Below are 22011 nucleotides of genomic sequence, written 5' to 3'. Positions count from 1 at the left end.
GTTATTTTGTTGTTTTTCTCTAGCCGTATCTAGACACTCAAAGCCGGAGGTGGAGAAATAAAGGGGACCAGAATTAAGGTCGGCCAGAGGAGGGTACTGGAAGAAGAAAGCAAAGGGCGTTACAGGTTTGCATAAGGCAGTAACGGGGACTGAACAAGGGACTCGGAGCTGAGTGAAGAGCAAAGTGAAGCCATTGGCCCTCGGGAGGGCAGGACAGTGAGCGGAAAGGGCTAAGATGAAATTAAGTCTCAGTTTAACCGAAAGGCTGCTGGAGATGGGGAACAGAGGAAGGGGGCTGAAAATCAGGGGTGGTGGCCAGCCAGTGTGACACTGGAAATGAGGTCATGGATGCTGGCAGCTGAGAGAAGGAAGCTAAGTTCACAAGGAAAGAGGGGGCAGAGAGGCTGAGGTGTTGGAAGGATGGTCCGAAGGGATGTCTGGTTTTCCAACAACGTGGACAGGCACAGCATGGAGAAACTGGCAGTGAGCTCCACGCTAGAAGATTCCGAGGAACGAGCAGCAATGACCCAGGAATCTGTAGGAACACAGCACAGGGCGTAACACAGGCCATCTCCTGAGGGTGCCAGCTTCAAAGCTGGGAGTTTTAGCAGAGGAGCAAAAAGCATGGATGCCTACCCCACAGCCAGGCTCACTGCGGGGAGGAGTGGGGGGCAGAAAATGACCCCCTCCAGAGAGGAAAGCTGCACCTCAAGGGCAGGCCAGCAGCGCTCTGCAATATTAGTCAGTACCTCAAAGAAGCTGGAAATGAGCTCCTGTAGCAAACTATGTATATGAATTAATCCACGGTTCATAAAAGGGAGGAGGGAGACTCAGAATAACATTTGTGTGGCAGAGAATAAACACATTTATCATATTTTTAAAAATGTAAGAGTGCACTCTCTCGGCTCTACCCACTGCAACTGAAGTCAATACCTACCAACAAAACAATATTCACTTAAAACAAAACTCTGCAAAAGACAGGAAGCATGTCTTTTCTTAAACAATTATCTCAACGCCCAGGATAAGTGAAGATCTCTTAATAATGGAGGTTATGACTATACTTTTGTATTAAAATCTACCAGAATAATTCTATCACTTCTTGTGCTTGAAAATTAGAATTGTGATGGCTTTTTTTGTAGGAAATTATAACCGCCACACAATCACTGCACTTTTAAAAACTAACAAGGCCAGAACGTAAGAAAAAAAATACAAGAAAATCCTCTTCGTCAGCTCATTAATCACCAGCGTTTTCAAAAGGACACAAGAAACACAGTGAACATTAGGTTAACATACATCAGTTCCCGAGCGTATTTCCTTAATCTCACTACTTCCTAATTCCCAGCCCAATTCAATGGAGGCCCAAAAGAACGATGGTATTCACCACAGGATTTCCCCATAGCACTTCCCCAGATGTTTTACTGCTCACACTGTCCCTACTTTTTTTTTTTTAACTAGAGAGGGAGGCGGGTATGATGACACACTGTTTCTGTTAATAAGAAGGGAAAATAGCAATTATCAGCTTTTGCCTGGACCCTTTGAAAGCTTAATAATGGTTTTAAAGGTGCTCTGCTAAATTGTTTCCAAATACTTCCCTCTTTAAAACATAAAACGACCAAAACTTCATTATCGTTGGGAAAAACTGTTTACAAAACGTTAATTCCTATAGTCACGTGTCCGTGTATAAGAAGTATCCTGAATTTTTTTACCAAAAAAAAAAAAAAAAAAAAAAAAAAAAGATGTCTATGAGTCAAATAGGCAAACGATGCCTGGTGCCAGCATGAAACCTGAAGCTAACGCGAGGTACAGTCCCACTGCTCCCTCCACCCGGCGGGACCCTCCTAACGAGTGACCATCACCCCAGCCTGACTGCCGTCTCCACACCCACGGACGGCAGGCCTGCAGCTCCTAGACAGCTGCTTCAGGGGAAGCCCAGAAAGTTCCGGGTGCCAAGCCACTGCCACTGGGCACAATTACTAAAGACGAACCACACTTGGTACCTCAGATTAAGGCAGATCAAGCTACTCTCCCAGATGCATTTTGAAAAATACGAAAAATACTTATCTCCGTATGGAACAATAAGGCTTTCAAAACACAGTCCTAAACACATACACTGAATGAACTGCTCCCTCAGGCCACCAGGACAGAAGATGCACTGTGCTGTGGACAGTTTCACAAAGCCATGCTGTGGACTGCTCTACAGGACACTTAGAGCTGTGCAGCCCCCTCTGCTCCCCACAAAACAAACAAACAAACAAACAAGACTCTCAAATAAGTCCAGGAAACCGCTACCTGAGCAAAAATTAAAAGAATTATTTCAAAGCACAAAACCCAAGAGGTTTTAATATGCTAATCTGCACTGTGAATTTCCAAGGAGCTGTAGGATGTCGGATAAGTTCCCTTTGCCTGGTGGCATCAGTAGGGCGCTGTCACCTCTGTCATACCTTTGGCATCTTCTGGACAGATTATGAGTCAATTCACAGAAGCAACCACCAACTCTCCACAGTGCGTAATAACATGCACAAGAACTCTGTACATAACTCAATTTGGGTCCTTCATTTTAGTCGGTACTCCTTTCCCTTCACTACTTTTTCATCAAAGCCATCAACACTAAGTATAAGAACAATAAAACACAGCTAAGGCCAAATAACAAATGCGATGAGAAAAATAATGGAAAGATTCTGGGCCCAGCCATGATTCAAACTAGGAAAACAGCCCAAAGAAAGCCAAATGACCTTTTCCATTTTATTTGCCTAAGCTCACTCTACCTAAGTGCCATTATCAAGGAAAAAAAAATACCGCCAAAGATTTTCCAATATCCTAATTATCTTTCGACCAGGCACACTATTATCTATTCCCAAAAGGGCCTATATTAAGAAAACCCTACAGAATACCTCCCAACCTGCACAGAGTTCACCCATTCTTGGGAGAAATGAGGAGATCCCTCCTTGGTGTGGCCTCCACCCTTGTATGGAGCATAGATAGCATTACACAGAGCAGATGCGTTCTCTCAAAAATACACACACACCGTTCCTGAATGTCCATGAAGACTTTTAGTTGGACAGATTTGCTTGTTCCTTGAAAACCTAAAGCGTTCTCAGCTAACGTAGGCAGAGAAAAGTGTCCCGCATGAGAACAAAAATAAGAGAAGAGACAAGGACAATTATCCCCATCCCAAATAAACACTGCACCAAAAGATTCCAAGATGGCTGCAGGGGCAAAATCACCATTGCCAGGCATCCATATGTCGGTGCAGTGAATTACAGAAGTATAGTCGTGCCAAAAGGATACCTATACAGTACTTAAAAACAGATTAAAAAGCAAATTAAAAGAAATTAAAAGCAAACATAAAAGAAGGTGGTAAGTGAAATTCTAATAATTTGCAAATTCATGACTGTACAACCACAATTCTGTACTTTACAGAAATTAGGATTCAACGCACTTAGGATGATAAAGGTTTGAAATTGGGGACAAAAGGACCCTACCGCCTCCCCTGAACACACGTCTTAAAAAATCAGTGACCTCCACTCAACATTTGTACTTCAAAACTTCATACTTTACGATGAACCTTCTAGAAAACTACAGTCTCATTTGGGGATGACAATCATTTTTGTTTTTTAATTTCAAACCTACAATAAAGTGGAGATGTTCACTTCATCTTAACTAGAAACCTCAATGGCATTTTGAAAATCTCAGGTGTTTGTTATTAACATCAAATAAGACTGGAGATACCGTGTGACAAACGTCAGCTTTCTCTTTGTGTAGCTCCCCATTTTATCAATGACATATACTGTATTCCAGGCTAGGAAAAAAAATAACATCATTCATGAGCCATAACTGAACAGAAAGACTACTTTTTGTGGGCAAAAACTGAAATAAAAGATGGGACAATGATTTTTCATTGCTACCCTTCTCACCAAAATTAAAGAAAAAGTAAAGTTGAGCTTAACTTAGAGAAATGCCATCCTCAAAAGAGATACTGTGCATAACTGGACAACATAAGTAAATCATGATGATAATACATTCCCAGCATTCCATTCCTGCCAGGTTAAATTTCTTCATGACGTTTAATACTAAAATCTATTGAAGTGTTGTCTACAGACATATTTACCCTGCTTGGGCGCTATCTGAACAAAATACATTATCAAGAGAGAATGTATTTTTCTCCAAATGTCAAATTTTATTACAGTCAACAGATAAAAATATAAAAAGGTCACTTCCCTAGAGACAAATAAATACCACAAGGATTTTAAAATTACTTCATTCTGACACCAAATTCCACAAACAGTAGAGACAGCCACATTTTTATTAGGAACGTGAAAAATTCAGTGTTACTCACAAGAATAGTTCCATAACTGAAAAGGAACTCTTCTGTTACAACTTGAGGTCGAAACACCTGTGTGATGAGAGTTTCCACAGATTAAATCCTGAAAGCCACGTATAAGAAACCAAAAATGAAAATATTTTGTCTGAGTTGATATTTCTAGGCTCCAGCTTACCTAGACAGGAGTCACATTTCTATTATTTTTTTCCTAATAAAATAGTACCTGAGAAGTTACGAGGTGAAGCACTATAGGCATCAGGGGGAGACACATCTTCAGCTGTTTCGCTTGGACTGTTGATGGGTGTTTACGACCAGAAACATTGGCCAAGGCGTTAAGAATGTCACCTGCAAAGCACATCCGGGATCATTCATGAAGGTTACAGACCATAAATACTTAGGGACCACTGGTCATGGCTGGAACACTAATGGGATTACTACAGTAATTAATCTCTCAATAAAAGAAATGGGTAGGGGCTGTGCTGTTTTCTTCACACATATTGAGATTATAACAGAAAACTGTAGCCTCTGGGGACAGAATGGATATAACCTTCATCCTTCATCTAGCAATTCTAAGTAAAATTTATATAGTATTGGTTTTATATATGATTTTTCTTCCTTTTTTTTTTGTCCTTCCTAAATTTTAACCATGAGCACTTCTTACTTCTGTAAACAGGGAAAGGGTATTTAAAAAATTATATATGAACACGGGCGTATGGGTGGCTCAGTAAAGTGAGCGTCCAACTTCAGTTTAGGTCATGATCTCACAGTTCGTGAGTTTGAGCCCCATGTCCAGCTCTGTGCTGATAGCTCAGACCCTAGAGCCTGCTTCAAATTCTGTGTCTCCTTCTCTCTCTGCCTCTCCTCTGCTCACGCTCTGTGTCTCTCTCTTTCAAAAAAAATAAACATTAAAAAAAATCTTTTTAATTATAAGTGAGCAGATTATAGCTTGCAATTTTAAATAATAAAATAGGATGGAAGTAAAAAAGATCAATTCCTAAAACTTCTCATTGGATGAAAAGTCCAATAATAAAACTTACACTGTGGACATCTGAATCTTAGCATCACACCCTAAAACAGGATGAGTCTGGCACTAAGCAAGTCAACTACCAATCGACCAGACTGTAGCCTTCGGGTTAAACTTTAAAAGGTTATAATCCAAAAAATATTTGAAATGTTCTATTTTCAGTCATTAACAACCAAAAAAATCTCTCAAAGTATTAGTAAGGAGCAAAAAGATACCATTAATCAGCCATAAAGGTATTTTCATTATTCTGATTTAATACTCTGAATTTCTGAGTATATTTTACCATAAGGAACTGGATCAAATTTAACATTTTAAACATTTCTGGTTTATAGCTACATCTGCTGGAAAAGCATGGAATGAAATTTAAGCTAAATGTACACATTCCTTAGATTACTTTTAATTTCTCCAAATAACAATGAAATAACAGATCAGCCAGAAAAAAAAAAAAAACATCTTTTGCAAATTAATATTTTTATTTAAAGCTTTTCAAACCGAAGAAATTTTCAAACTTTGAATTTTAATATCAAAATTCTTTAATATGAAATGCTAATCCTTATGCATTTTTAAATTCTCTTAAGGGTAAATAAATGTGTGGCTGTAACCCGAAAGAAAAAAATCTTTTCTTCAGAATTAGGCAGAAGGAAATCTTGAGAAAGTCACCTAAAACAAAAGGCCCAAACCCAATTTTAAGCTCTTACAATCTTTTTCTCGTGTTTATTTTCTAAACTTGCCAGTTTACCACAGATGACACCTCAACGTAACCTTTAGCCTGCTCGCTGCCTCAGCCATGTTGCTGATGTAAAATAATTGTAAAAACAGATAAAGCAAATCCTGAGTTCAAATACTGAAACTACACATTCAAGAAACGGTGTCACTGCGCTTTCCTGTGTTAAGTGAGAAACAAGAAGAAAAAAGAGGCGAGGCCTAAAAGCCCAAGCACAGGAAGGGAAGCGTCCAGGGGCCTGAGGAGAATTTACCCAGGATCCGCGGCAGCTCGTGCACAACGTGACGGATGAGAAGGTCCAGGCACTTGGACAGGTATTCATTGCTGCTTTGCAGGTCCTTGCCTGGAGTGGTCTTTCTGCTGTCTCTCTCGATGTACATCACCAGTCTACATACAGGGAAGTGCAAAAGATTACCTCTCATGGTAAAACAGTTGATAGCATCCGTCTGAAAACGTCGCCAAGGCAAATGTTTCCAGGGGGCACAGTCCCCGTCATGCTGACATTTAGATTTTAGCCATTTGTCAGGCACCGTCTGTTTTTTGCCTTAGAAAAATCTACACGTTTATGAGGAAAGAAAACAAGGCAACTCTGAATGTATCTGCCAATGTATTACCAAACAATGCCCTCATTTCATTTAGCCTTGGCCCAAGAGAAAGAAACCACATTCTCCAGATGACGGATGAAAGGCAGAAAAAGGCGTCTGGGCAGAAGAACGCTCTTGGAGTTTCAAAGGTTCAAAGTAGAACCACAAGCTGTCTGCGCTCGTGTTGGTCGTTAGTACTAAACTTGCTTGGGACCTCAGGCAAGTCACATGAATTCCAGCTCCTTCACTAAATTGTGTACATGAATCCAAAGAAAGATTTTCATTTCAACACTGGGTGATACAGAGAACAGACACTACATCTAAACATCTGGCTTTCACATGTCCCTTTGTCCCCCAGTTTTAGGATATCTAAAACGAAACTTCCGCAACCCACTGGCATTCAGTAGACGTCAATCTCTGACCAACTGTGCCTAGCCCAGACCCACGGAACATATTGGGCCATCACTCTAGATATTGAGGGTGTGGTTAGAAACTTATAGGCTCATGTTTCATCCCGTTTGCTGGACCCACCAGGCACCTTCCCGAGTGCCCATTCCCCTCAACTCTCAAAAGGGCAGCGAGTTCACAGGCTGCATCATATGAAAGCCTCTTTACATCTCCCAATGCCAACATCCCTCTTCCCAGCTCCACTGTCCCTACCCTCTCACCCAACTTCTACTTCCCAGAGAAAACTTCCTACCAACTCCTACTGTCAACTGGGAAGAAGTGGTTTTGCACAAAACGCTTAAAAGTATACTGATATCTTAATGCTTAGCATTTACGTGACCCTCTTTGTAGATTTAGTCATGCTTTTGTCTTTCTGCTATTATCTGGAGCGGCACCAAATCACAAGTTTATTTCCATCCACCAGTTAGTATCCTCCGCTCCAGTCACTGATTACAGTGCCGGCCACACTAACAAATAGATGGCATTAGTCAAAATGAAGGAAAAATACTGTTAAGTCAGCAAAAATGTATCAATACTACTTAAAGAATTCAGAGCACATAACTGCTCGATGATGAGTAAACCACAGAAACCAGAGGTTAAGTGGAAGCTAAGAGCCTCACGACACGTGACACGATGACTTGGGGCAGCCCGTCAGCCAGCCAGGAGCTCCCAGCGACAGGCAGCACAACACGTTATCACTGGGGCCGGGCGCTTCCAAGACGAGAGCAGCAACTCCAAGAACCTCTTGATTAGTCGGCACTACTCCCTCAGCCCAATCTAGGAAGCAGGACCTGAAAATACTAGACACACAGAAACTCATCTTCCTTTTCTGCTTTCCCAGACGGGTTGCCTGACAGACACCTCCCTGCCCAGCCTCGCCATCTGTCAAACAGCTTTTCCAAAGTGAAAGAGTATAGCGTCTCCTCCAAGATGAGTACTTCAAACACACCCTCTAACCATTATCTGCTCTTGATCCTACTTGCGTGTTCTTCCACTGTGATAGTTCCTCGACTTCGGGGAAACTTCTCTTAACTGACTCCATGACATCTTCTCCCGATCCATCGGTCTTTTCTCTTCTTCACTTACTTCCTGCTTTATTATCTCCCATCATCTACCATTTCATTACACGCTTGCCCCTTTTCTTCTCTTTGCACCCATCTAGCCAAAGGAAGTCTGCATGAATCCAATGATTTGCTTTCTGGATGCCTGCAGAGAAGGCTGCTAAAACTCAACACCACCATAAACGTGTAACACCAAGAATGAACGGCCCAGAGCAGTACCAAAATCTGACTGTTTCATCGGTCAATGTATTCCCAGTCTGTTTTCAAAAGTTTCTTCTCTTCAAACCCCCAAGTGCCTACCCTCTCATGAGAGCAAACAGAAAGCATCATGAAGGAACTCTCCTTCCAAGTTCTCAACATGCGCACCTGTTATGTATCCCACCCTCGACACATTTCCTTCCGTCACAGCGGTGGACCAGTAACTCCTTCCCTTCCACCTTCTCAGAACCTTATAACTGACAATTACTCTTTTTCCCTTTTATATATGTACTCTCTCCCATTTAACAAAACACTGTTCGTGTTCTTCTAGCAAATTCCTCATTGTCTCTCTCCTTCCCATCTCATCAAAACTCTTAAAAGAGGGGTGCCTGGGTGGCTCAGTCAGTTAAGTATACAGCTCTTGATTTCACCTCGGGCTCTGTGCTGGGCTTGGAGCCTGCTTAAGTCTCTCGTCCTCTCCCTCTGCCCCTCTCCCACTCACATCTGTGCACACATGCTCAAGAAAGGAAGGAAGGAAGGAAGGAAGGAAGGGAGGGAGGGAGGGAGGAAGGGAGGGAGGGAGGGAGGGAAACAAACAAGTCTTGAAAGAGAAATCTATACCTAGCACCCTCCACAGTTCCTCCTACTTGCTCCTCAACCCACCCCAGTCTGACTCATACCTATCACTCACTTCAAGGCCACTGACAACCTCCATGACATCGAATCCAGCAGGTACCGGTCAGCAACGTTCAATACTGTTGCCATGCCTCTTACTCCTCTGTATGACACCAAACATTTCTAGTTTTCTTCTTCAGCTTCTTTAGTTGGTCCCTCTCTGTGGCTTTTGTCCTAAATACTCAAGTTTATCAAGACTCAGTTCTAGGTCCACTGCTCTTTTCTTCCTACCATTTGACCCATGCCATCTCATCTCCACCAATGATTTGATTTCCCACTATATACACAGATGTTTCCCAATTATGTATCTGCAGCCCAAATCTGGTCTCTAAGCTACAGATCTATATATACTCCACTGCTGACTCGACATCTACTTTTGTCTGTCTCAAAGGTATTTCAAAATCTACATATCCCAGCGAAACACAATTATCATCCCAACAAACATGGTTGTCTTTCAGAGTATAATATCCCATTATACAATATCACTCCCAACGCTATCAAACCAGAAACCTTAGACTCATCCTTACACATCACCTCCCTTTCTCTTACTTCTCACACGAAGTCAATCATTAAATGCTCCCCAAATCAAGTGCAAGCTTCCATACTCCCTTCTCCTCAACTACAACAGCCTCCAAGCTAGTGTACGTCCTACTCTTGTCATTCTAACCCTTACACACCCTGTATCTATGTGGATCTTGTCCACTGAGTTGTCCCTGTGCTTAAAATCTCCATGTCTTTAACATGTAAGTTCTTAAAACTCCCTACCAAGACCTTCAAGGCCTCCAGAGTCTGGCCCCCAACTACACCTCCTGCTTTGGCTTGCTATCTTCCCCTCCAGTTAAACTTCCCGCTCCCCTTCCCTAGCAACAAGATATCACGTCTCTAACTACAGGACGCTTCTCTTCATTCCTTGCCAGTCAACTCCTACAACATATTTCATCATTCACTGTAGTGATGACCTTCTTAAATTCAACCTCTCAATGATACAGTCTCATAGAACAGAATACATTAAAGCCCTTACCCAAGAGCAATTTTATAATCTATTTTTGATTATCCTTTTTCTTTTAATATTATTTATTGTCAAGTTGGCCAACATATAGTGTATACAGTCTGCTCTTGGTTTTGGGGAGTAGATTCCCATGATTCATCACTTACATATGATACCCAGTGCTCATCCCAACAAATGCCCTCCTCAATGCCCATCACCCATTTTCCCCTTTCCCGCACCACCACCCCCCCACCCCGCATTGACCCTCAGTTTGCTCTCTGTATTTAAAGAGTCTCTTATGGTTTTTGCTTCCCTCCCTCTCTGTTTGTAACTATTTTTTTCCCATTCCCTTCCCCTATGGTCTTCTGTTAAGTTTCTCAAGTACCACATCCCATGAGTGAAAACATATGATATCTGTTTTTCTCTGACTGCTTTACTTCACTTAGCATTACACCCTCCAGTTCTATCCACGTTGCTGCAAATGGCAAGATTTCATTCTTTCTCATTGCCAATTAGTATTCCATTGTATATATAAACCACATCTTCTTTATCCATTCATCAGTCAATGGATTCAGGCTCTTTCCATAATTTGGCTATTGTTGAAAGGGCTGCTATAAAAATTGGGGTGCATGTGCCCCTATGAATCAGCACTCCTGTATCCTTTGGATAGACTCCTAGTACTGCTATTACTGGGTCGTACGGTAGTTCTATTTTTAATTTTTTGAGCAACCTCCACACCGTTTTCCAGAGAAGCTGCACCGGTTTGCATTCCTACCAACAGAGCAAGAGGATTCCAGTTTCTCCACATCCTTGCCAGCATCTGTTGTTTCCTGAGTTGTTCATTTTGGCCACTCTGACAAGCATGAGGTGGTATCTCAATATGGTTTTCATTTGTATTTCCCTGATGATGACTGATGTGGAGCATCTCTTCATGTGTCTGTTGGCCATCTGGATGTCTTCTCTGGAAAAGGGTCTAGTCAGGTCTTCTGATTATCTGATAATATTTGTCATTCAGGAAATTTAAGAGTACCTAAGAGCAAAAACTATGTCTGATTTTGCTCACCATATCTTTCGACTCATGAGCACAGTTCCTGACATGAAATAAGTGTTGAATAAATATTAGCTCGCTAGACGTATATTGCTTTGAAACTGCTGTGAATGCTTCTGCGTTGGTCTCCCAAGGTACAGGTCCAAGAGCTGCTGAGGTACACACATAAGAGTGGAACCACGAACATTCCACTATCACGTCACTGCCCAACTGCTTCCTAATGTGTTCCCAACAACCAGGTAGCAGTTCCTTCCAAGTTACACGCTCATTGGTAGCTACCAGTATCAGATTTCATCATTACTCATCTACATCTTGTGGTCCTCATTTGAATTTTCACCATTGTTAATATGGTAAGCATATTTTTTTTGTTTGTTCATATTCCTCTTTTGTGAAATACCTGGTTCAGTTTGGGGTGGGTTTTTTTTTTCCGGTTTTCGATCTTTTGTTAGTGACTCATAGGCATTATTTATGTGGTCTAGATCTTTCCTTTTCCCCTTCTTTTTGTCTTTCACATTGAAGTCCTCAATTCATTGGAAATTGACTATTATATGGATTGGGAAGGAATCTAAATCCATTATTCTTCCAGGTAGATAACCACTTGCCTGGCACTATGGACTAAAAAGGTACTTCCAAAACTAAGTGTGAAAAAGGAAGGGTAAAAGAACAAATAGATGGCAAAATCTGATTAAAAAGCAGTTGATCCCTAGATTACCTCCTCTTCCCAGCGAATCTAGGTGACTGCCACTGAACTTGCACCCAGGCAGACATTGAAGTCTGGAGATTTATTCTCTAGAGAAAGTAAAACAGAAAGTTTCTAGACTGGGAGAAAGAAACCACCATCAAAGTGCAAATAGGGGGAAACTAAGTGAATCCCCACCGGGGCTTCCAGCCCCCTTTCCCAGCAGGCCCCCAAGATCCTGGCAGCCAGGTTCCTGCCCTCCAGCCGACGACTAGAATGCCCTTTAGCAAAACTGGCCCAAGACAAACATACTGGAGATATTAATGTTAAAGTTCACGTTAAAAATGCCTGTACAGATGACCTCAGGATGAAACTCAAAGTCAACAAAATTCATCCATGCACTGATAAATTCTAGAACAGGTTGTCATTCCTTCAACTCTTAATCGTAACCAGACCAAACATTACCACTTATCCACAGGCATGGTTTTGCTTGACATTATATTTGGTGATATTCATCCATGCTCTTTTTCAGTGCTGTATAGTATCCCAGTGTATGGATATACCACAATGTATTCATTATTGATGGATGCTGAGGCTGTTTCCATTTATGAATAATGCTAAGCATACCTTATGCTTGGTACATGTAAACATTTCTGTTGGGTATGTACTTGCCAGTGAAATTACTGGATCACAAAGCATTCTTAGATTTAGTTTAGTAGACACTGCTGATGATCAGTTTTCCAAAGTGATTATTAAGACAATTTACATTCCAACAGGCAGATATAAAAATCCCAATTGCTCTACATTTTTGCTAAAATCTGCATTATCAGGCTTTTTCATTACATATACCCACCATTCTGGTGGGTATCCATTGGTATGCTATCACAATCAAATGGAATTTTCCTGATGACTAATAAGGCTATGCATCTTTTTGTGTGTTAAATGGCCGCTTGGAGAGAACTTTGTCAACTGCCTGTTCAAGTCTCGTGCTCATCTTTCTACTGAGTTATCAGCTTTCAGTTCTTTAGATGTTCTAATTAAAAGCCCACCGTTGATTATCTGTGTGACAAATACCTTCCTGTATTATCTTGTTACTCTCTCTTAATGATGCCTTTTGATGAACAGAAGTTCCTAATTTTAAGGGGATCCAATATATCAACATTTTCCTTTATGATAGTGCTTTTGTGTCCTGTTAAAAAAAATCTTGGTCTACTCCAAGGTCATGAAGATATTTTTATTTGTTACCTACTGGAAGCTTTATTGTTCAAATAATATTTTTTATATTTAAACATGCAATCAATCTACCTGAACTGACTTTTTGTACAGCGTAACTTACTACAATTTCTCTATACTAATATCCAAAATGATCCAGCACCACCTACAGTAAAAACCACCATATCCCACTTGTCCTCCCATCTCTTCTGCTCTTCTCCATGTTTTCCAACCTCATATCTCTCTATCTTGATCCCACCTCACTTCAGAAGAGTCTCTATTCAGCTGTGTCTAATCTGCCCTTAACCCAATCCACTGAGCTCCCACCTTCAGTTACTGTATTTTTCAGCTGTGGAATTTCTATTTGGCTTATTTTCATAGATATAGCTCTCTATGAAAATTGTCCATCTTTCAAATTCCTTGAATATACTGATCTACTTATTTTAATGTCAACATGTGATAAGTCCATTGTCTGTGTCCTCTATGGATACTGATATCTTGTTTATTTTTATTTTTGTCATATCATCTTTTCTCCTCATAGTTATGATTATTTTCTATTAAGTGTTAGGCTCTATACAGGAAAACTGATAGAATTTTCTGAGACCTAAGGTTAGACTTCTCCAGACAGGGTTTACATTTGCTTCTGGAAGGCAGGTGGGGTAGCAATCAGCTGGAATCACCTGAATCCAATGAGAGACTGAGATGATTCAAAAGTGGGCTTCTTTCCTTGTTCCAGGAAATCCTTTATGTAAATAACAGGTATTCCAGAAACAGAGAACGGAGAAAATGGAAATGTTTGCCTATTGGAAATCAGGAGACCCAAAAGAAATCCCGCCAAAATTCACAGAGTATAAAAAGAGCAAATTACCACTTGTCTATAAGGAACTGATTTTCCCTTAGAATTTAAATTATCCGTTACAAAATTTAATAATGTGCTATCTAATTACCATCCCTTGAAATGTCTTTTTTTAAGGCAAAAACTACTCAAATGGTCTCCGCACACTAGCACAGACTTTTAACACGTAAGAAAATGTCCATTATCTCTGTTGGGAGAAATAAAAGCCTGATGGGATCCATAACAATATCAGACTAACTCTAGAATGATGCTCCATTCCTCTGTGAGGCTCCCCCCAGAGCCTTCCCATTACAGGATGTGTTTACATAGGCTATACTAGGACAGCCAGCCTGTACTGACAAGGGAGTATTAGCTCCTAAAAGAATTCTCATTCTACAAAGAAAATAAAATGTGGAAACATTTGAGTGTAGTGTCCATAACACTTTACATTTGCTGCACAAAACTGCAAATGATATTTCTTAGCATTCTACAAAGATAACAAGTTTAAAAGGTCAACAATCTGAACTGTAATCCAAGTAAACCACAAATAAATGAGATCCACTCCTCTTCCCCTCCCCCATTACCTTTAATACAACTATTCCCCTTTTTTTGTTTTTAAATATAATCTTAAAATTTTTTTAATGCTTATTTATTTTTGAGAGAGAGAGTGAGAGCGAGCACGCGCAAGAGTAGCCGGGGCAGAGAGAGGGGGAAATGCAGAATCCGAAGCAGGCTCCAGGGCTCAAACCCTGGAGGGCTATCATGACCTGGCCCAAAATCAGACAGTTGAACAACTGAGCCACCCAGGTGCCCCTAATAACATTATTTCTGCCCAGGATATGTCTGTTTCCCAATCTACCACCTGTCCCCCCCCCCCCACCCCACCATTTATCTCTGTGATTCATTCCCACTAATCCGACCACAATTTTCTTAATTCCATCTCAATAGGAATTCTTTTGCTCATTCCACACACATCCACCATTATGCTTCCCTCATCTGCCTTCTGTTAGACCTCCTGCCATACTGCCATGCTTCTGTGGCCAAACTTGCCATGTCCTAAACTTTTTTATATCTCCTGTACTTACATCAGTGCAATGCCTTTGGTAAAATGAACTTGATGATTACAAGGATGATGACACTCATTTATTCATTCAATACTTACAGTGTCTGCTACGTACTAAGCATTTTTCTAGTTGATGGGGATACACCTCATGGAATGTACATTAAAGTGGGAAGAAGACAGATAATTAACAAATAAATAACTACAAAAATAGTTTAGGTGGTAATAAAATCCTATACAGAATGTTAAAGAAAAATAAGACAGCCGCTTGTCAGAGAAGGCATCTCTGACAGGATGACATTTAAGCAGAGAGGTAAGGTCTAGGCTGATGACATTAATCTGACAGTGATCATGCGCATATGGTATGCAAGGCCATTAAACTAAATGAGATCACCTCGGGAGGGCCTGTCCAAAGAGTGAGCCATGGGACTACCACAGAGACTGCATCATAAGGAAGGACCAGCAAAGGAAACTGAGCAAGAGTTGACTAGTGAAGGATGAAGAAAACCAAAAACACATATCCTGGATGCCAAGTAGAAAGCACTTCAAGAAAGAAGACAGTGGGGCCACCTGGATGGCTCAGTCAGTTAAGTGGCCAACTTTGGCTCAGGTCATGATCTCATAGTTCATGGGTTTGAGCACCATGTTGGACTCTGTGCTGACATCTCAGAGGCCAGAGCCTGCTTCGGATTCTGTGTCTCCCTCTCTCTCTGCCTCTCCTCTGCTTGTGCTCTCTCTAAAATAAATAAATAAATAAATAAACAGAAAAGAAAAGAAAAGAAAAGAAAAGAAAAGAAAAGAAAAGAAAAGAAAAGAAAAGAAAAGAAAAGAAAAGAAAAGAAAAGAACAATGGACTTCTGGTTTCCAGTAAAGTCAAGTTAGGTTATTCAGACAAACTTTCCCACTATAAGCAAATCAAAAAAATAAACAGGTTGAATAAAATATATATCCACTTAATAATCACACCAAACTACACAGAGTACAAATAAGCACAGGAAAAATTCTTAAGCAATCATCTACTATTATACAAGAACAGTGTGGTTTGTATAGAACTGTCAGTGACAACATCATACTTTGGTGCAAAAAGCGCTGTCTCTACAACAATTTAAATGGCAGAGAAGATGATACTCTTTGGAATACTGTGTCAGATGATGCAGAAGAAACTCAAGGAACTGATGTCAAACATGCTGTGGTGACACTTCTATAAAGCAGTTTAAGAAGATGCATGTTGAATGCAGAAGAATGAAACAAGACCACTTTCTTACGCGATTCACAAAAATAAACTCAAAATGGATAAAGGACCTGAATGTGAGACAGGAAACCATCAAAACCCTACAGGAGAAAGCAGGAAAAAACCTCTCTGACCTCAGCCACAGCAATTCCTTACTTGACACATCTCAAAGGCAAGGGAATTAAAAGCAAAAATGAACTATTGGGACCTCATGAAGATAAAAAGCTTCTGCACTGCAAAGGAAACAATCAACAAAACTAAAAGGCAACCAACAGAATGGGAAAAGATATTTGCAAATGACATATCAGACAAAGGGCTAGTATCCAAAATCTATAAAGAACTCACCAAACTCCAGACCCGAAAAACAAATAATCCAGTGAAGAAATGGGCAGAAGACACAAATAGACACTTTTCTAAAGAAGACATCCAGATGGCCAACAGGCACATGAAAAGATGCTCAATGTCACTCCTCATCAGGGAAATACAAATCAAAACCACACTGAGACACCACCTCATGCCGGTCAGAGTGGCTAAAGTGAACAAATCAGGAGACTACAACAGATGCTGGAGAGGATGCTGGAGAAATGGGAACCCTCTTGCACTGTTGGTGGGAATGCAAACTGGTGCAGCTGCTCTGGAAAACAGTGTGGAGGTTCCTCAAAAAATTAAAACTAAAATTACTCTATGACCCTGCAATAGCACTGCTAGGAATTTACCCAAGGGATACAGGAGTGCTGATGAACAGGGGCACTTGTACCCCAATGTTTATAGCAGTGCTTTCAACAATAGCCAAAGTATGGAAAGAGCTCAAATGTCCATCGATGAATGAATGAATGAATGTGTATATACACACGCACACAACAGAGTATTACTTGGCAATCAAAAAGAATGAAATCTTGCCATTTGCAACTACATGGATGGAACTGGAGGGTATTATGCTAAGTGAAATTAGAGAAAGACAAAAATCATATGACTTCACTCATATGAGGACTTAAAGAGACAAAACAGATGAACATAAGGGAAGGGAAGCAAAAATAATATAAAAACAGGGAGGGGGACAAAACAGAAGAGACTCATAGATATGGAGAACAAACTGGGGGTTGTGGGAGGGGGGACTGGCTAAATGGGTAAGGGGCATTAAGGAATCTACTCCTGAAATCATTGTTGCACTACATGCTAACTATTTTGGATGTAAATTTTAAGAAATAAAAAATTAAATTAAAAAATGAAAAATAGATCTACCCTATGACCCAGCAATAGCACTGCTAGAAATTTACCCAAGGGATACAGGAGTGCTGATGCATAGGGGCACTTGTACCCCAATGTTTATAGCAGCACTTTCAACAATAGCCAAATTATGGAAAGAGCCTAAATGTCCATCAACTGATGAATGGATAAAGAAATTGTGGTTTATATACACAATGGAATACTACGTGGCAATGAGAAAGAATGAAATATGGCCTTTTATAGCAACGTGGATGGAACTGGAGAGTGTTATGCTAAGTGAAATAAGTTATACAGAGAAAGACAGATACCATATGTTTTCACTCTTATGTGGATCCTGAGAAACTTAACAGAAGACCATGGGGGTGGGGAAGGAAAAAAAAAAGTTAGAGAAGGAGGGAGCCAAACCATAAAAGACTCAAGGGTTGATGGGGGGGGGGAGTGGGGGGGTATTGAGGAGGGCATCCGTTGGGATGAGCACTGGGTGTTGCATGGAAACCCATTTGACAATTTCATATTTAAAAAATTAAATTAAATTAAAATAAAATAAAATATAAAAAGAGAACATATAAAAAAAGATGCATGTTGAGTGTTGAAATAAATTTTATGAAATGTCGAGAATGAAAAAAATTCCTAAATCAGTACATTATTTTATACATGTAACTGTAAGCACATACATGTAATCACATGTTTAAGTACAACTTACTTAGAGTTACAGGTAGATAAAATTTGTCTATTTCATCAAATTCCTAAAACAAATTCCTAAAGCCTTTTTGAGCCTACCATCAAAAAACTGGGCTTTTGTGTTATAATCAGAATTGCTCTGAATTCAACTCCCCCCGAGATGTTTTCATCAGATTATTCTAGCTTTTGTATGAAAAATAAATTATGGAGGGTGGGTGCAAGACCAGAAGCAGACGGACACGTCAGCAGGCTAGCGTCACAGGCAAGGAGAGATGCTGCTGGCTTGCACTGGGGTACGGGTGGTCTTGATGCAAAGAAGCAGATAAATGAGAAGGTAAACACCTTTTGGAGGAAGAATCGATACGATTTGCTGATGAAATGCACTGAGTGATAAGAACAACAACAACAAAAATGGGTTACTAAGAGGTTTGGGACCAAACGACTAGATGAAGAATACTACTGAGTGTTTTAGGCATTATTGTGGTGATGGGAGCCTAGGAGTTGAGACGGAGTCAGAAAGCAGATCTGGTTGGTCTATGTTATCTTGAAGATTCCTCTTGGGCATGCCACTGAACATGTGGAGATCATATAAGCCTGGAGTGGGAAGAAGTCATACAGGTACATATCAGCAGATCGATGGACTTGAAGCCACCGGATTAGACGAAATCACCTCAGAACGATACTGATCAGGAAACAAGGAAGGCCCAGCACGAAGCAGAAGAGAACCAGCTAAGGGACTGAGGTGGAAAGAAAGCAAGGACTGTATGTTAAGTTCCACTATGAGTCCTATACATACAAAGGTAAATTCTGGGTCCAGTTGGCAAGGTGAACCCAAGCATCCTATTTCCTATTTTTGCCAGGAAATCCTCATTAGCCCTAAATTAGGAAAGGGTACCATTCACAGCCAGAACCTTCAGAGAATTTCCTGAAGACGATGGTCCAGATATACATGTGCTGAGGGAAGGCCCAAGTCCACAGGATGGAAAACCCTGCCTGGGAAGTAGGCAGAACCCCAGCAGCACACTAAGCTCTAAATGGCAGGTGAACAACACAGGTTTATAGACTTAGGAGCTGAAGAGAAGAGGTAAGTTTCTCAACCCTATGAATAACTCTTTAAAGGAAATACATACCAGCAGAACTGACACAAAGGCCATGCTAACTGAAAGAAGGAGCACAAGGGGATTGCAGGAAGGAGATTTTTTTTTCATTGTAAGTATACTCTTTAATCCCATCACCTATTTCCCCCATCCCTCCACTCACCTCCCCTCCGGTAACTATCCTTTGCTCACTATGGTTAAGAGCCTATTTCTTGGTTTATCTCTTGTTTTTCTTTGTTCCTTTATGTTGTTGTTTAAATTCCACATCAGTGAGATCATATGGTATTTGTCTTTCTGTGGCTGACTTATTTGGCTCAGCGTTATACCTTCTAGCTCTATTTTCGCTGTTGCAAATGGCAAGATTTCATTTTTTACAGCAAAATATTACACTGTGTGTGTGTGTGTGTGTGTGTGTGTGTGTGTGTATCACCTCTTCTTTATCCATCATCTGTCAACGGACACTTGGGCTGCTTCCATAATTTGGCTAATGTAAATAATCCTGCAGTAAGTATAGGGGTGCATGTACCCCTCTGAATTAATGTTTTTGTATTCCTTGGGTAAATACCCAGTAGCGTGATTATTCAATTATATAGTAGTTCAACTGTTAATTTTTAATTTTTTTTTTATGTTTGTTTATTTTTGACAGAGAGAGAGAGAGAGAGACACAGAGCGTGAGCGGGAGAAGGGCAGAGAGAGAGAGGGAGACACAGAATCTGAAGCAGACTCCAGGCTCCGAGCTGTCAGCACAGAGCCCAATGCGGGGCTCGAACCCACGAACTGCGAGATCATGACCTGAGCCAAAGTCGGACGCTCAACCAACTGAGCCACCCAGACGCCCCTCAATTGTTAATTTTTTGAGGAACCTCCTTACTGTTTGCCACAGTAGCTGCACCAGTTTTCATTTCTACCAACTTTTTCTGCACAAACTCGCCAGCATCTGTGGTTTGATTTTGGCCATTCTGACACGAGGGAGGAGACCATTCATTATAATTTTTTGCTTGTTTTTGTTCATTGTCGTTTGGATTTGCATTTCCCTGATGACGAATGATGTTGAGCATCTTTTCATGAGTCTGTTGGCCATCTGGAGGTGGTCTTTGTAAAAATGTCTGTTCATGTCTTCTATCCATTTTTTTAACTGGATTATTTGTGTTTTGGGCATTGAATTGTACACCAGTTCTTTATATACTTTGGATACTAACCCTTTATCAGATCTGTCCTATGAACAATTCCTAAAGTAACCACACAGCAGCCAACCTGACACAAAGGTCACGCTAACTAAAAGGAGAGGGAACACAAGAGAATTGCAGGAAGGAAATTTCTTAAAACAAAGGAATGACTTGATGAAAAGCAGCATATTAAGGAATATTAACCTGGAGGGGCACGAGAGACGAGAAAGGGAGTAAGCCGGAAAGGCGAATGGCAGTTACATGTGAAGAGGACAGTCACACAGGTGAAGAGGAGAAACAGAAAGGAACTCGAGAAATGAAAAACAGACTACCTGGAAATGGTGTAAATAAACGCAACTCCCCTAGTCTGTAATCAAGAAAACAGCACATGCCCACGGTGGGAAGGCAATTTCACTGGCTTTAAAAATAGAGAAGCCACGCTCTTTGCTTTAACTTATTCCGTGCCCTTTCCTGAAGATGCCCTCACCGCTGCCCCCCGGCGACCCCCTCTCCAGGACATCTTCAGTCCCTTCGTGTTCTGCTGAGCTCACTGTGGACTATAAATGGACTATTCCAACTGTCCGTTTCTGCAGATCTTCCCACACTACTGCAACATGATGCAAACTGGGGACATTCATCCCGTTTGGATTCATCCTAGACAACTTCCCAAATGCTTCCTTGCTGTGACTATATGCTATTTCCAGAGAACCAAAACACCACACTTTTCTCTGCTTCACTACATACGAAGCCCGTTTTTATCTACCTACTGCACATTCTTTACCGTATAACTGCTGTTTTCCCCCATACAGCAGAAATTTGTACTTTAAATAGGAGATGCACTTCTCTTCTATCTCGTTGTCAGAATCCTCAGAAAATTAATCATCCAATTTAAAAGGTCTGTAATTAAAGCCATTCTCTCTCAGCTTAGGGTAGTCAGGTGATAAATGGAATGTTGGCCCAAATTCAAATTGCATTCACTAAGCATATCTACAAACCTACTGAGTGACTGTTTCTTCAGTTCCTACATTTATAACTGGAATAGACATACTTAGCAACCAGCAGAATCCATTCATTGGCTATCTGTTCTGTACAGTGAGGGCTATTACGATCAGAAGGGATAAATGGCAGTGTCTGGCATGTCCCCTAACAAGATAGTAACCCCTACCGACAGAAAACCAAATCACAGAAATTATACCAGTAACAAAAAAATGGAAAGGTTGCAGGGGTGATAAAATCTACGATCTCCCCATTTAAACTGTCTACCTACCCGTGCAAAATCTTAGAAAATGACTGATCTTGGGGCACCTGGGGGGCTCAGTCAGTTAAGCGACTCAGGTCATGATCTCAGCATTTGTGAGATCGAGCCCCATGCGGGGCTCTGAGCTGACAGCGCGGAGTCCGCTTGGGATTCTCTCTTTCCCTCTGTCTCTGCCCCTCCCCCACTCACATATGATCACTCTCTCTCAAAATAAACAAAATATTAAAAAAAAAAGAAAGAAAGAAAAGAAAATGATAGACCTTGAATGACTGTATGTTATCCAAAACACGAGCAGGCTGTGACTCTAACTACATCTGTGATTTAAGATTTAGTATCCCTACTGGAGCAGATCAACACAGCCCTGGCATCATGGTTGCTATTGACCTGACAAAGGCTTTTTTACTCTGTATCATTCTAGAAGAACCACCAGCATGTCTTTGCTTTTACTCATGAGGGTACACAGTAATTGTTCACAGCCTTGCCTATGAGTTATGC

General features: G+C 40.8%; 1 protein-coding gene across 15 annotated transcripts in view; it reads right to left on the bottom strand.

Moving 5' to 3' along the window:
- The window catches only part of ULK4 (unc-51 like kinase 4), a 571462-nt gene that overhangs the window by 373587 nt on the left and 175864 nt on the right, over nt 1-22011 (bottom strand). For all 15 annotated transcript variants that reach the window (XR_008298071.1, XM_053221605.1, XM_053221617.1 and 12 more), the window contains 3 exons: nt 6323-6456; nt 4545-4666; nt 4337-4393 (listed from right to left, as the gene is read on the bottom strand). Coding sequence is in view for 14 of the 15 variants with exons in the window: in XM_053221605.1 (XP_053077580.1) it covers nt 4337-4393; nt 4545-4666; nt 6323-6456 (313 nt within the window). In the remaining variant the exon portion in view is untranslated. The remainder of the gene's footprint in view (nt 1-4336; nt 4394-4544; nt 4667-6322; nt 6457-22011) is intronic.

The sequence above is a fragment of the Acinonyx jubatus genome, chromosome C2 (genome assembly GCF_027475565.1).
Source record: "Acinonyx jubatus isolate Ajub_Pintada_27869175 chromosome C2, VMU_Ajub_asm_v1.0, whole genome shotgun sequence".
In the NCBI taxonomy this organism is placed as follows: domain Eukaryota; kingdom Metazoa; phylum Chordata; class Mammalia; order Carnivora; family Felidae; genus Acinonyx; species Acinonyx jubatus.
This window is presented reverse-complemented; position numbering and strand designations above follow the sequence as displayed.